Source organism: Erythrolamprus reginae, chromosome 2, assembly GCF_031021105.1.
Source record: "Erythrolamprus reginae isolate rEryReg1 chromosome 2, rEryReg1.hap1, whole genome shotgun sequence".
Taxonomy (NCBI): domain Eukaryota; kingdom Metazoa; phylum Chordata; class Lepidosauria; order Squamata; family Dipsadidae; genus Erythrolamprus; species Erythrolamprus reginae.
In genome coordinates this window covers 282,049,811-282,062,495 of record NC_091951.1, presented here as the reverse complement: position 1 = coordinate 282,062,495, position 12,685 = coordinate 282,049,811, and the positions used below count along the sequence as shown (strand labels likewise).

The 12,685-nt window shown below is 39.7% G+C and overlaps 1 protein-coding gene across 1 annotated transcript in view; it reads right to left on the bottom strand.

Annotated features, from left to right (window-relative positions):
• Positions 1-1,264: 1,264 nt before the first annotated feature.
• The window catches only part of ERCC6L2 (ERCC excision repair 6 like 2), an 82,889-nt gene continuing 71,468 nt past the window's right edge, over positions 1,265-12,685 (bottom strand). Inside the window, exons 18-19 of the mRNA XM_070742791.1 lie at positions 6,600-6,787; positions 1,265-2,242 (exon numbers count right to left, since the gene is read on the bottom strand). Of these exons, the coding sequence (XP_070598892.1) occupies positions 1,312-2,242; positions 6,600-6,787 (1,119 nt within the window). The 3' untranslated portion in view covers positions 1,265-1,311. The remainder of the gene's footprint in view (positions 2,243-6,599; positions 6,788-12,685) is intronic.

Genomic DNA, 12,685 nt, shown 5'->3' with positions numbered 1-12,685 from the left:
TTTTTAAATAAAACAAATAAGGGGACATTGTCATATGCTTCATACACTGATCATTTTAGTTTTAAGTAATTGAAGTCCTAATTCCGGTACTGCTACTGTATTTACATCATCGCAGTGGTTTCCCCCCCAAAATATTCTCTGAATTGTAGTGTACAACTATCTCCTGTTATTCACTGAGTACTTTCAAAACGTTTTAAATTGTATCCCAATTTTATAGTGCTTAGGGAAAAACCTACTGAAAAATTGGAATTTAAATCTAAAAGTCCCGTTATTTTAATGAATCTATTCAAAGCAAATTTCATTGGTAGATAACTCCACAATTTCCAAGTGTTTACAGATTGCTTTGTTTTTATTTTTAAGTCCAAGCCCATATTGTTTTCAATGTAGTCCCAATTGAGTTTTCAATTGCTTCAGAAATGTAATAAACCCTATGATGCAAACATCAACAGAGCATGAACAATTTAAAAGAGTATAGTTTTCACTACATGACACTATAATATCTGTTGTGCCCTGACCACACTAAATACATGATAAAAATACATGTAACTTAACTAAGTAGAAAGGGAGGAATGTGGTTGACCTCAAAGCTTGCATGCAAAGAAAATGAGATTCTGCTTAACCTCCTCAAGATGCTGCTTTTTTTATATACAGAGAAGGATAATACTTTGCAGGCAAGGGAAAATTTCAATGTGGAGATTTGAATACAAAGCAAATTGGTAAAATCTCCACATTGAATACACTTTTGAAATTGGATTGCTAATTTGAAATTGAAATAAAACCGATTCCCTTCAAACTTATCAAGTGACTCCCTTGCTTTTTTTGCAAATGTGCAGACAGGCTGTTCAGCTTTTCAAACCTACTTGTTCCAGTTCCCACTGAAAAAACAGAAGATGGGGAAAAAATACCCACACTCAATCTCTGAATTTTCTTCAATTCTTGTAAAAGACTTATCTTTTTTTTTCTTGCAACTTCCTTAAAACTGATAGAAAATGTCTGAAAAATAAATATATACATTTTCTTTGTAAGATTTTTGAAAGGAAGGGATCCTTGAAAAAGCTTTTTAGAAAGTTTGCAGTTCTTTAAATTGTTTAATTAACTTCAATTCATTAAATGCATTAAGCCACTTCTGGGAATAAAACCATAATCTGCGGAGTCTGCGGAGTCTGCAGAGAGGGGCGGCATACAAATCCAATAAATAATAATAATAATAATAATAATAATAATAATAATGATAATGATAATGATAATGATAATAATTCAAGGATGTCTGTGAACATTTTTATTCTCTGTCCCCAGTATTTAAATTCCAGATTAAATACCAGAAAAAGATTCATCATCTGTGTCAGGTTTCTTCTCTATTTTCCATAAGAAATTGTCATTTTCCTTCCAAAGTGATTTCTCATTCTCTTCTTTCTCTTTGAACAAAGAAGTGAAAGACGGTCTTTCACACAGTTCCTCTATGGCTGTCACATCTGTGAGTCTTTGGAGACACTCCTCATTCTCTTCATTCAGCATGTCCCAGAAATCTTTTGGTCGAGTTGCTGCTTTTTCGGCAGGCCCATTAAGAGGCCTCCTGGGTATCTCGGCTGGACTATTTTCATTACTTGTGAAGAGGTCATTTAAAATAGAGGTGTCTCCCAGCAAGTCTGCAACAGCATTTTTCTGGCAGATTTCGGCCTGTCTGCTTTCTGAGTCAGACATAAGACGTTTTTTGGGCGACAGTGTCCCCTTCAAATTCAGCTGTCCTTTACAACTACTTGCAGACAGTCTCTCCATTATTTTTGATTTACCAGTTAGTGACTCAGATGCCATAAAGTCTTTGGATGCCTGACTGTTTCTCCCATTAATGCTGTCTTCGGGAATATAAGTTGGCAATTGTTTGTCTTCCCTATTTTGACCCCCAGGAGCCTGTCCAGAAAGCTTATACTGAAATTGTTTTTCTTCAGTGTCAGATCTGCCTGGAACACCCAGATTGATAGGAAGACCAGGCCTCAATTGCCCAGGGCTAGAAATGGAAAGTTTTCCCCTGAACTTGGTTTTATACTTGCGGCCTTCCTTCTTTCCTTCTGAAACAGGAGCTGGGACGTCAACTTTTAAAAGATCTTTTAATTCCGGGTGTTTTGCACTGTAAAATTCTTTTAACATTTTCTGCCTTTCTTCTGATGTAGTTTGAGTGACGTACTTTGCAAATTCTTCCACAGGAGCTTTATGAAAATGATCTGCCATCTCCTCAAACTGCTTCCTGCAGCAATTGGTGAAAAGAATAGTTAATTCTCTCAGAGAATAGGAAGGTTAATCAATGACACTTCTTTCAAAACTAGGTTAAGACTAAATAATGGAAATACAGTGATACCTTGTCTTACGAACTTAATTGGTTCCAGGACGAGGTTTGTAAGGTGAAAAGTTCGTAAGACGAAACAATATTTCCCATAGGAATCAATGGAAAAGCAATTAATGCGTGCAAGCCCAAAACTCACCCCTTTTGCCAGCCGAAGCACCTGTTTTTGCACTGCTGGGATTCCCCTGAGGCTCCCCTCCATGGGAAACCCCACCTTCGGACTTCCGTGTTTTTGCGATGCTGCAGGGGAATCCCAGCAGGGGAATCCCAGCAGCGCAAAAACGGGCGCTTTGCTGGCAATGGAAGTCCGGAGGTGGGGTTCCCAGGGAGGGGAGCCCCAGTGAAATCGCAGCATTGCAAAAACACAGAAGTCCTTGAAACCCCATCTCCGGACCTCTGTGTTTTTGCGATGCTGCGATTTTGCTGAGGCTCCCCTCGCTGGGAAACCCCACCTCCGGACTTCCGTTGCCAGACAAGCACCCGTTTTTGCGCTGCTGGGAATCCCCTGCGGCATCGCAAAAACACAGAAGTCCAGAGGTGGGGTTTTCCATGGAGGGGAGGCTTTGGCTGGCAAAGGAAGTCCGAAGGTGGAGCATTCCAGCGGTGGCGGCTTGGGTTCGTAAAGTGAAAATAGTTCGGAAGAAGAGGCAAAAAAAATCTTGAACCCCAGGTTCGTATCTCAAAAAGTTTGTATGACGAGGGATTCGTAAAACGGGGTATTGTCACAAAATAAAAAGGCTAATGTTATGACTACATTTAAATCAGTGAGATTGTTTTGGAAGAGAAAAAGGTTGAGTTAACAGCATGGTCTGAATTCCTTGATTTACCATTCACTATTTTTATCATTCTGCATGTGAGATTATGCAATATTAAATACAATGTTAAAATTAAATAGGGAAGAGAAAGACTTTTCTTAACTGGTCCTTCTCCCACTCCTTGCAAAATCTTATTAAGAATTCAGATGTAGCACTAAATGTTGAGCTAAGGTTTGTGAATGGCTACTAAATTGTGATTATTTTAAAATCATGCTTTGAAATCCAGACACAGGAAATGTTGGGTTGGGATTTTGTTTAAATAAAAACAAAACATGAAATGGGTTGGTACCCTAACTTAGAGTTTGCAGATTGGGGTTTGGAATCTAAAGCAAAGTTTGTGTAAACTACCTTAAACAACCCCAAATGAATTTGGCAACTAGGTAAACACTCTCATCTGCATCCAGTTTTAAGCAAAATGCTAGAATTATACCGTGGATCATCTAAAAAGGAGAATTTTGTGATGCTGTCAAGTCACAGAGGTGGTTTGGTGTTGCATCTGAACTGGTGCAGAATTTTCAAAAATTAACTTTCATATGGGGGAATGCAAATTTTCAACCCCGGAAAAATAATGACATATGGACATTTGCAATTGTTCATATTAAAAGCTTTCAAACAAAGACTGTAAAGAAATGGAGATATTTTTTTTTGAAAATACAAAAATATCTATTGTGTCACTAGACTCTACGATCTGTACAAAAATAAGACCTATTCATTTAAACCTATTTACTCATCTCTCAATATACAATGCTTCTTCTTCTTCTTCTTCTTACTAAAACACATGAAAAAGCTCCCTAATTTTCTGTAAGCACAACCTCTGGAATTTTTCCCAAGGAAGCATAAGCCAAGTTTTTCAAACATAAATCACACAAAAAATTTGTTTCACAGAACATGTCAAAGCTTCTGATTTGGTAAAATGTCTTTCTTTCTTTCTTCCACCCACCTTCTATCTTTATTATATTGCTATTGTATTGATTGTAACTTTAATAATTCTACTTTCAACAAATTAAAATATAGTAAATTTAGCAATATTTGTGTCCCATACTTATTTTATAATAAATAAAATGTGATTTGTACCCTAATTTGCACAAAACAAATTGCTTTTAATATATAATTGGTCCAATCCAAGAAAGCAATATATTTCATTAGAGACGTGAAATAGCTTTGCATAGCTCCCAGTGACTGATAAGGCCCACAGGGTTGGCCTAATCTGAGTCCCGTCAGCTAGACAGTGTTAGTTGGTGGGGCCATGGGAGAGGGCCTTCTCTGTGGTAGCTCTGGCTCTCTGGAACAGCTACCTCCTGGGATCCGCACTGCCCCCACCCTACTAGCCTTCTCTTCCCTCTCTATCATTCTGTAAGTCTCCTGAATGAGAAGGGGGTCAGACTAGATGGCCACCGAGGTCCCTTCCCTCTCTATCATTCAATGTGTGTGTTTGTGTATGAAAGAGCAAACTGTCCCATTCTTTCCTTCCAAAAGTAGCATTTTGTAACAACCGTTCTGATTGGATGGTGGCGAAGTGTACCATGTGGCCAAAAGGCTGTGGCTGAATTTGGATTTTTGTGGCCAAAGGGCTGGGGCCAAGAGCTAGGGGCCTTTGGGCGAGGGAGTGAAGGCAGCAGTCGAGGAGCTGCTGCGGAGGAAAGAACTTCATCCAACTAGCGGAGGCAAAAAGTCCCATTCCCGTCTAGATATGCTAAACTAAAGAGAGGTACAAAGCCTCTATAGGCAACTCCTTACTTGCATTTCTGAAATGACAAAAGCCCCATTTAGGAGGACATTAACCCTAATCTGCCCCGTATGAAAATCTCCAGAGACCACATCAAAGAAAGTATTCCTAAACTATCATTTTGCTTGAGATTTTCAGGAATAATTCACCTCATGGAAAGGGATGTAAGCGATCAAGCTAATTAAACTACGATGCAGTGATTCTGAAATGAAAGTTTACCGTCTTCTTGGGCAATGAAGGCTTCATAAGACATTTCTTACAAATCTTGATGAGGTCAGTGTTTCATTTCCTAGTCTTCTCTCAAAAGTCCCTTTCCAATAGTTAGATCAAATACTTACAATTAAATATCTTTACTGTGATCGTTCAGTTAAAACACAGGCTTTTCACTCAGCTCAATCTCTGGATTTTTTCCCCTGTTTATTACTTGTAGAAGACTCTGCAGCTACAGATAGACCTCGACTCATGACTATAATTGAGCCCAAAATTTCACTTGCTAAGTGAAACGTTTTGCCTCCTTTTACAACCTCCCTTGCCACAGTTGTTTAAGTGAATCATGGCAGTTGTTAAAGTTAGTAACATATTAAGTAAATCTGATTTTCCCATTGCCTTGTCAAAAGATTGAAAAGGGGGATCACTCTCCGAAGTCTTCGGAGAGGGGCGGCATACAAATCTAATAAATTATTATTATTATTATTATTATTATTATTATTATTATTATTATTATTATCAGGGGTGGCTTCTAACTAACCTCGCTGCTGGTTCGCTTCCTTCCATTTTGGTTTTGGCTTTTTTTATTTTTGCTTCCTTAATTTATTTGGCTGTGCACAGTGCCAAAAAAATTAAGAAAGCAAAATTTTAAAAAAGCTAAAATTTAAAAAAAGCTAAAACTAAGATGGCAATGCATGCACAGTGCCAGAAATTTGGCTTTTGCACATGATCAGAAGAAAAAAAAACTAGGGAAAAATTCATTTTAAAAAAAACAACAACCAAAAAACGTTTTTTAAAAATGAGCGAGACAGCGGCATCCACAGACCAGCAATGACCAAACTGATTTCATGATATCATCATGACATCACCAGTGGGTTGCTACCGGTTCAGGCAAACTGGTCCGAACCAGAAGGAACCCACCTCTGGATCACATGATTCCGGGATAACGCAACTGTCATAAATATCAGTTAGTTGCCAATTGTCTGAGTGTTGATCATGTGACAATGAGGTTGCTGCAATAGTCATGAGTGTGAAAAATGGTCATAAGTCACTTTTTACTGTGATATTGTAACTTTGGACATTCACTAAATCAACTATTACGTCATTGGAGAAGAGATATTAAACAATGCCATAGATATAAATGTATATCATTATTAATTTGTGAGGGAATGAAGGAATTCCAGTAAACACAACATTTGGTTACACTAAACTATTACAGAATAATTTCAGCTGCATCTGCATGTTACACACAATCATCAAAAATTAAAAGATATAAACTACTGGCAATACCTGCATTAATTTGCAAGAAACTATAATTGTAAGGACAAATATTTTTAGATTGTTTGCAAAATATAATAAGTAATAATTCCAAATAAATATTATTTTATTTCTTATTCTTCTTATTTTATTTATTACATTTTAATTTTTTTAAAAATCTTGTTCGGTACAATTAGACAGGGCCCAGAAAACCTGAGGTCACTTAAAACTTTACACTCCAACATCGTAATCTTACCTGCGGATTTTTCTGGGTGTTTTTCCAACCAGGAAGGTAATTGAGCCTATCCGATGAACCATCTTCTGTTTCTGGTGTACAGGATGTGTAATATAAAAGAAAGGAGGCCTGCTGGTTTCACTTGTTAAATGATCCTGCTTCACATTTTTTCTCTTTGATGAACCATCTTCAGGACTCTGTCTGCTTCTCTAAATCAAATTGAAAGTGGAATATTTTAATAGTTATTTTATTCAGCATTATTTCTCATAACATTCCTTACAGATTTTAGGTCAAAAAGATTTTGACCTTATTATGCTTGGATTCATATTATCATCAACTGCTTGATGTTTTTATTGGGAAATTGATTTTTAATCAATGTTAACATGTCACTAAAACTTTAGCCATTTTGTGACAAATGATCACTCTCCGTAATGAGCTCTTAATGGTTCCTTTGCAGCGAAATTCAACAGAGTTGCTTCCTGCATAAAGGAAAATGAAAAAGAAACAGGTAGCCTTAAAGATATTAGTTTATGTACACTAGTGTTTATATTTCAATTATATCCACTTTTTCCAAGCTATAAAGCATACAAACAATAAATAGCCAAAATGGGATAAAACTTAAAACAAAAATCAATAGTAACATCAAGAATTAAACAAAAAAGTAAAATTAAACTAAAATCAGCATAAATGAAGACATGTATAAATGAAACAGGAATGAGTCAATTTCAAAATCTATATCAAGAAAAAGATGTCCAACACTTTTTTCACTTCTGTTCCTTTTCCCCCCTTTAATGATAGTAGCATAGAATTTTAGGAATTTGGCAGGTCCATATAAAGAAAGTTCTTTTTTTCATGCACCATAACTAAAATTTCAAATGGATCAACATGGTGTACTTTAATACCAAGCTTTATAACATCTCTGAAACAAGCAAGAAACCAAAGAAACAAAATTGGGAAATATAATATATTTATACATATATGTACAAATATATATACATTTTTAAATTTTATTTTATTTATTTGTTTGTTTGTTTTGTCAAGTACGTATTAGTTATATACAAAGATATAATAATATTTATATACATGATACCAATAAAAGAGAAACATTAGGACAGGGGACAGAAGGCACTCTGGTGCACTTATACATGCCCCTTACTGACCTCTTAAGAATTGGGAGAGGTCAACAGTGGATAGTCTAAGGGTAAAGTTTTGGGGATTTTGTGATGATACTACAGAGTCTGACAGTAAGTTCCATGCATCAATTACTCAGTTACTAAATTCGTATTTCCTTCAGTCAAGGTTGGATTGTATCTGTTTTGTGCTCATGTGTTGTTGTGGTTAAAGCTGAAGTAGTCGTTGACAGGAACGACATTGTAGCAGATGATTTTATGGGCTATGCTTAGGTCGTGCTTAAAGCGACATAGTTCTAAGCTTTCTAAACCTAGGATTGTAGGGTATTCTGTTGCGAATGGAGGAGTGGTGGGCTTTTCTAGTCAAGTATCTCTGGACATTTTCTAGAGTGTTTATGTCCAAAATGTGTGAGTTCCAGACAGATATACTGTATTCAAGGATTGGTCTGGTGAAGGTTTTGTATGCTCTGCTTAGAAGTGTGAGATTACCGGAGCAGAAGCTACATAGGATTAGGTTAACAACTCTTGAAGCCTTTTTTGCAATGTTGCAGTGGGCTTTTGCACTTAGGTAATTTGATATGAGTATTCCAAGGTCTTTTACGGAGTGAGGGTTGTCTGTAAAATCTTGTTTATTCAGCTTGTATTTAGTGTTCTGATTCTTTTTGCCAATGTGTAAGACAGAACATTTTTTGGTTGAAATTTGGAGTTGCCAGTTGTTTGACCATTCAAACACAAAGTCAAGATTTTTTTTGGAGACTAACTGTGTTATCAGAGGTGTTGAAAATTTTTACATCTTCGGCGAAGAGAACGCAATTGCTTTTAATGTGATTGCAAAGGTCATTTATATAGAGTACGAATAATGTTGGTCCAAGTATGCTGCCTTGGGGTATGCCACTTTTAACCAGAACAGGTTAAGCAGGTGCTCCCTATTTTGACAACTTGTTGTCTGTTTGATAGGAATGCAGTTACCCAACTATGGAGGGATCCAAAGATGCTGTAGAATTTGAGTTTTAGAAGTAGTTTGTCATGAACTACTGAGTCGAAGGCTTTACAGAAGTCACTGTAAATTGTATCTATTGATTTGCCCTGATTGAGATATGCAGTCCATATGTTTTTGCAGTTGCAGGTTACAAGATAATTTTTTTCTGAAACCAAATTGTTTGTTAGAGAGTAGGTTGTTAGTTTCTAAACAATATTTAAAGTAAATTAGTTTCACCCTCACTTCTATCCCACCTTCCAATCATCACTGGATTCCTGGCCACTGTCTGGATAAATCCCCAGAGTTTTCTTGGCAAGATTTCAGAAGTGGCTTGCTAATGTCTGTTTCTTAGGATTCTTAGGATTGAGACAGAAGAATAACCTAAAGTCATGTAGTTGGCTTTGTGCTTAGAGTGGGACTAAAACTCATACTGTCCCAGTTTCTAGCCCCTCACCACAACTATTTCAGTTAATACTAATCCAATTTAGACTTCAGTACTGATCTGGAATAGACACAACTGATTGTAAATATTAAATAGGATTGGGTCTGGTTAGTATTTGATAGGAGCCCATCTGGGAAATTGGGGATTGATTAACCAGACTTCTAAAGTTGAAAAAGCATCCTAAAAGAAGGCAGTAGTAAATCACTTTTAATAATAATATAAATATGCATGGAAATAAAACTACTGTATATGGAAATAGTCATCAAAGGTTGGGGTTCACTGAAGGGCATCTTTATCCTATTTCCTAGAAACTGGGGTTTTGACCTAAAGTAGTCTTACTTAATAATCTATTTTGCAGGATTTCTGGATTTCTTCTACATTTTCCTCTTTTGTTACTTTTGCTTCTCTTACAATAACTGTCTCCAAACTCATAATTTTATGGAAGTCTACTTTTCTTCTGTCTTTTCATTGTCAAATTATAAATGTCATAAGCAATCTGTTTCTTAGTTGGAATATATATGAAATCTATAAAAAAGCCAATGGAAGAACAAGCAAGGTAGGTGCCCAACAAAGTTTCTGTAAGTATATTAGTACCCTGATTCCAGTTATTATTGCCCAGATGTTGAAAGTGGCTTATATCATTACAACTGTCCATGTGAAACTGTCTTTTGGTCCATATCCTGAGGTGGAGAAGAAAGATAATACAACTGGGAACCTAACTAATATTATTACTTTAAATGCTGAATACCTATCTTGGTTCAATATCCTTGATTTCAATAGATTAATCTGATGTTAGTAGGCAATACATATCACTAGGACAGCAACCTTTCATCCCTATAGTCTTAGATAAGCCACTGAGAAGCTTAAAAGTATATTAATGTTGCTGAATTAATGTAAAACATATATACTAAATAATCATATCTTTCTTAAAAGAATTTTGAAACCTAAGAATGTTCATTTATTTGCCTTACTTGTTAAATAGTACCAACCCACAAATCAGATAAGCAAAAAAGTAGCATTTTTTAAAAAGGGGAGAAATAATCAAGCTTTGTAAGTAGATTAGAAGCCCACAAACTTGCTTGAAATACAGTATTGTCAAAACTAATGCAATACTTCTTACCGTGTTTCCCCGATAGTAAGGCAGTGTCTTACTATCTTTTTACCCCCAAAAGCCCCACTGTGTCTTACTTTGGGGGTATGTCTTATATTGTCCTGGGCACCGGGGCCGGCTCGTCTTCGGGCTTTGGCCCGGGCGAGGCCTCTTCTCCTCCGGGCGGGCGGCGTTAGGCGTCCACCCCCCCCCAGCCCCGTACCTCTTTACGGGCTGGACGATTGGGGGGGCGGGGGGACGCGAGGCAAAGGTAGTGAAGGGAACTACGAGCGCCGGGAAGGCACGGAGCCAGGTGCGAACGTCGCGGCGCGCGTGTCCTTTCAGACCCCCCCCGCCGTTTCCCGCCTCCACTCACCAAATTGACAGGGTGAAGGTAGCCGTTCCCGGAGGGCTCTTCTTGCCCGGGGTTTTTTTACGCGCCTTGCCCGCCGCCGCGCCCCGGCCTTTGCCCGGGGAGCCCCGCTAAGCCTTCTGCGCCTGACTCGGCGAGGCGAGAGGGAAGAAGGAGAAGCGCAAGTGGATGCGGAGCGCCCGGGAGGCATTTATCTGCCCGGGAGGCATTTATCCGTCCTTCGCTTTGACGGCGCTGGTCCGAAGCGAGCCGAGCGGGCCGACCAGCGCCGTCAAAGCGAAGGACGGATAAATGCCTCCCGGGCGGATAAATGCCTCCCGGGCGCTCCGCATCCACTTGCGCTTCTCCTTCTTCCCTCTCGCCTCGCCGAGTCAGGCGCAGAAGGCTTAGCGGGGACCAGCGCCGTCCTTCACTTTGCCAAGCCGGGGAAGAGGCGGTGGCGCCGCGGCAAGGCGAAGGACGGCGCTGGTCCGAAGCAAGCCGAGCGGAGGGGAGCGCCGTCCTTCACCTCGCTGCCACCGCCTCTTCCCCGGCTTGGCAAAGCGAAGGACGGTGCTGGTCCCCGCTAAGCCTTCTGCGCCTGCGGCTGGGGGCATTGCCCGGGCCCTTCCAGTAGCGGCTGGGAAATAAGCAACAGAGCAGCCCGCCCAGTCCCGAAATGATCCCGTCGCTGCCGCTGCAGAACCTCTACCGCCGTCCAACTTCGGGGAAGGAGGAGGCGGGCACCCTCTCCCCTCCCTCCGCCTCCCTCCACTGTGCTCACAACTGGCTGCCCTCCCGTCGGCAGCCGGGTTAACGAGAGGCTGGGCTGTCAGCCTCTGGGAAACCCGGCGTGCCCGAAGGGGGTCTGCATCTCGGAGGCATATGCAGAGCGCAGGTGGCTGAGGGAGGCGAGGCGAAGCGAATTCAGGGCGCGCGAAGGAGAAGCCGGCTCTCAAACCGATCGGATTACCTACCGCGCCTTAACATTTATTTATTTTTTCCCCACCTGAGCGGATGCACCGGCACTCGCGAATCCGGTCTGCTCAAAAGCAATTTGGATCGGGAGATAGGAGCCTAAAAACACTCTTCTTTTTTTTCCTTTTTCTTTTGAAATACTGGGTTGTACAGACCCAACCTGTATAGCTGAGCAGACGAATCCACTGCTGAATTAGCATTCGGCATCAAAACCTTTCTCCTTCTTCCCTCTCGCCTCGCCGAGTCAGGCGCAGAAGGCTTAGCGGGGACCAGCGCCGTCCTTCGCTTTGCCAAGCCGGGGAAGAGGCGGTGGCGAAGGACGGCGCTGGTCATCCGGCTCCCCCCCCGGCAATACCCCTGTGTTTCCCCGAAAGTAAGACATATGTCTTACTTTCGGGGTATGGCTTATATTAGCCAACCCCCCTGAAACCCCCCATATGTCTTACAATCGGGGGGGTCTTACTATCGGGGAAACACGGTAGTATAAATAAATTATTACAGTTGGGATCTCTAATTCGAAGGGGGCAGGAAACATTGCTAAAAGTGCCTGCAAAGCTTGTATTTGAAATACTCTTCTCAAAATTAACTGTTAAGTTTCTGCCCAAAGGCTAAATAATAAAATTGTAAACAGAATATATTTCATACTAATGGTAGTATAAGCTTAAGCATTCATAAATTATCCTTGAAGTAGTATTTAGGGGGGAAGGAGTAAAAAAATTTCTGCTAGCTAAACAAACCAACTAGCTGTCTGTCATGTAGGAATACTGAATTAATTTGAATTTGTCAAACATTCAAAGGAAGGCAGCTAATCAAGCTAAACATGTATAGAGTTCCCACAAATGCCTATCAAGAAATAAAGCTCAACACATTTCCAGACAGTTTCAAATATAAGAATGAAAATGTTTGCTGATGTTGTTTTTAATTAGGGCTTGAAAATCAGCAAATTTCAGAGCAACACAGATAGTTCAAAATAGGGGTGGGGGGAAACGAATTGTGCAAGCTGTCGGAATCTTCGCTAACGTATAATTATTTGAGATCTTGACATCTTAAATGTCAATGCCATTCCAAAATTGTTTAAATTAATTTCTAGATGTTTATCTTACTGCAGCAAAACAGCTGAGCTCATGTATACAAGT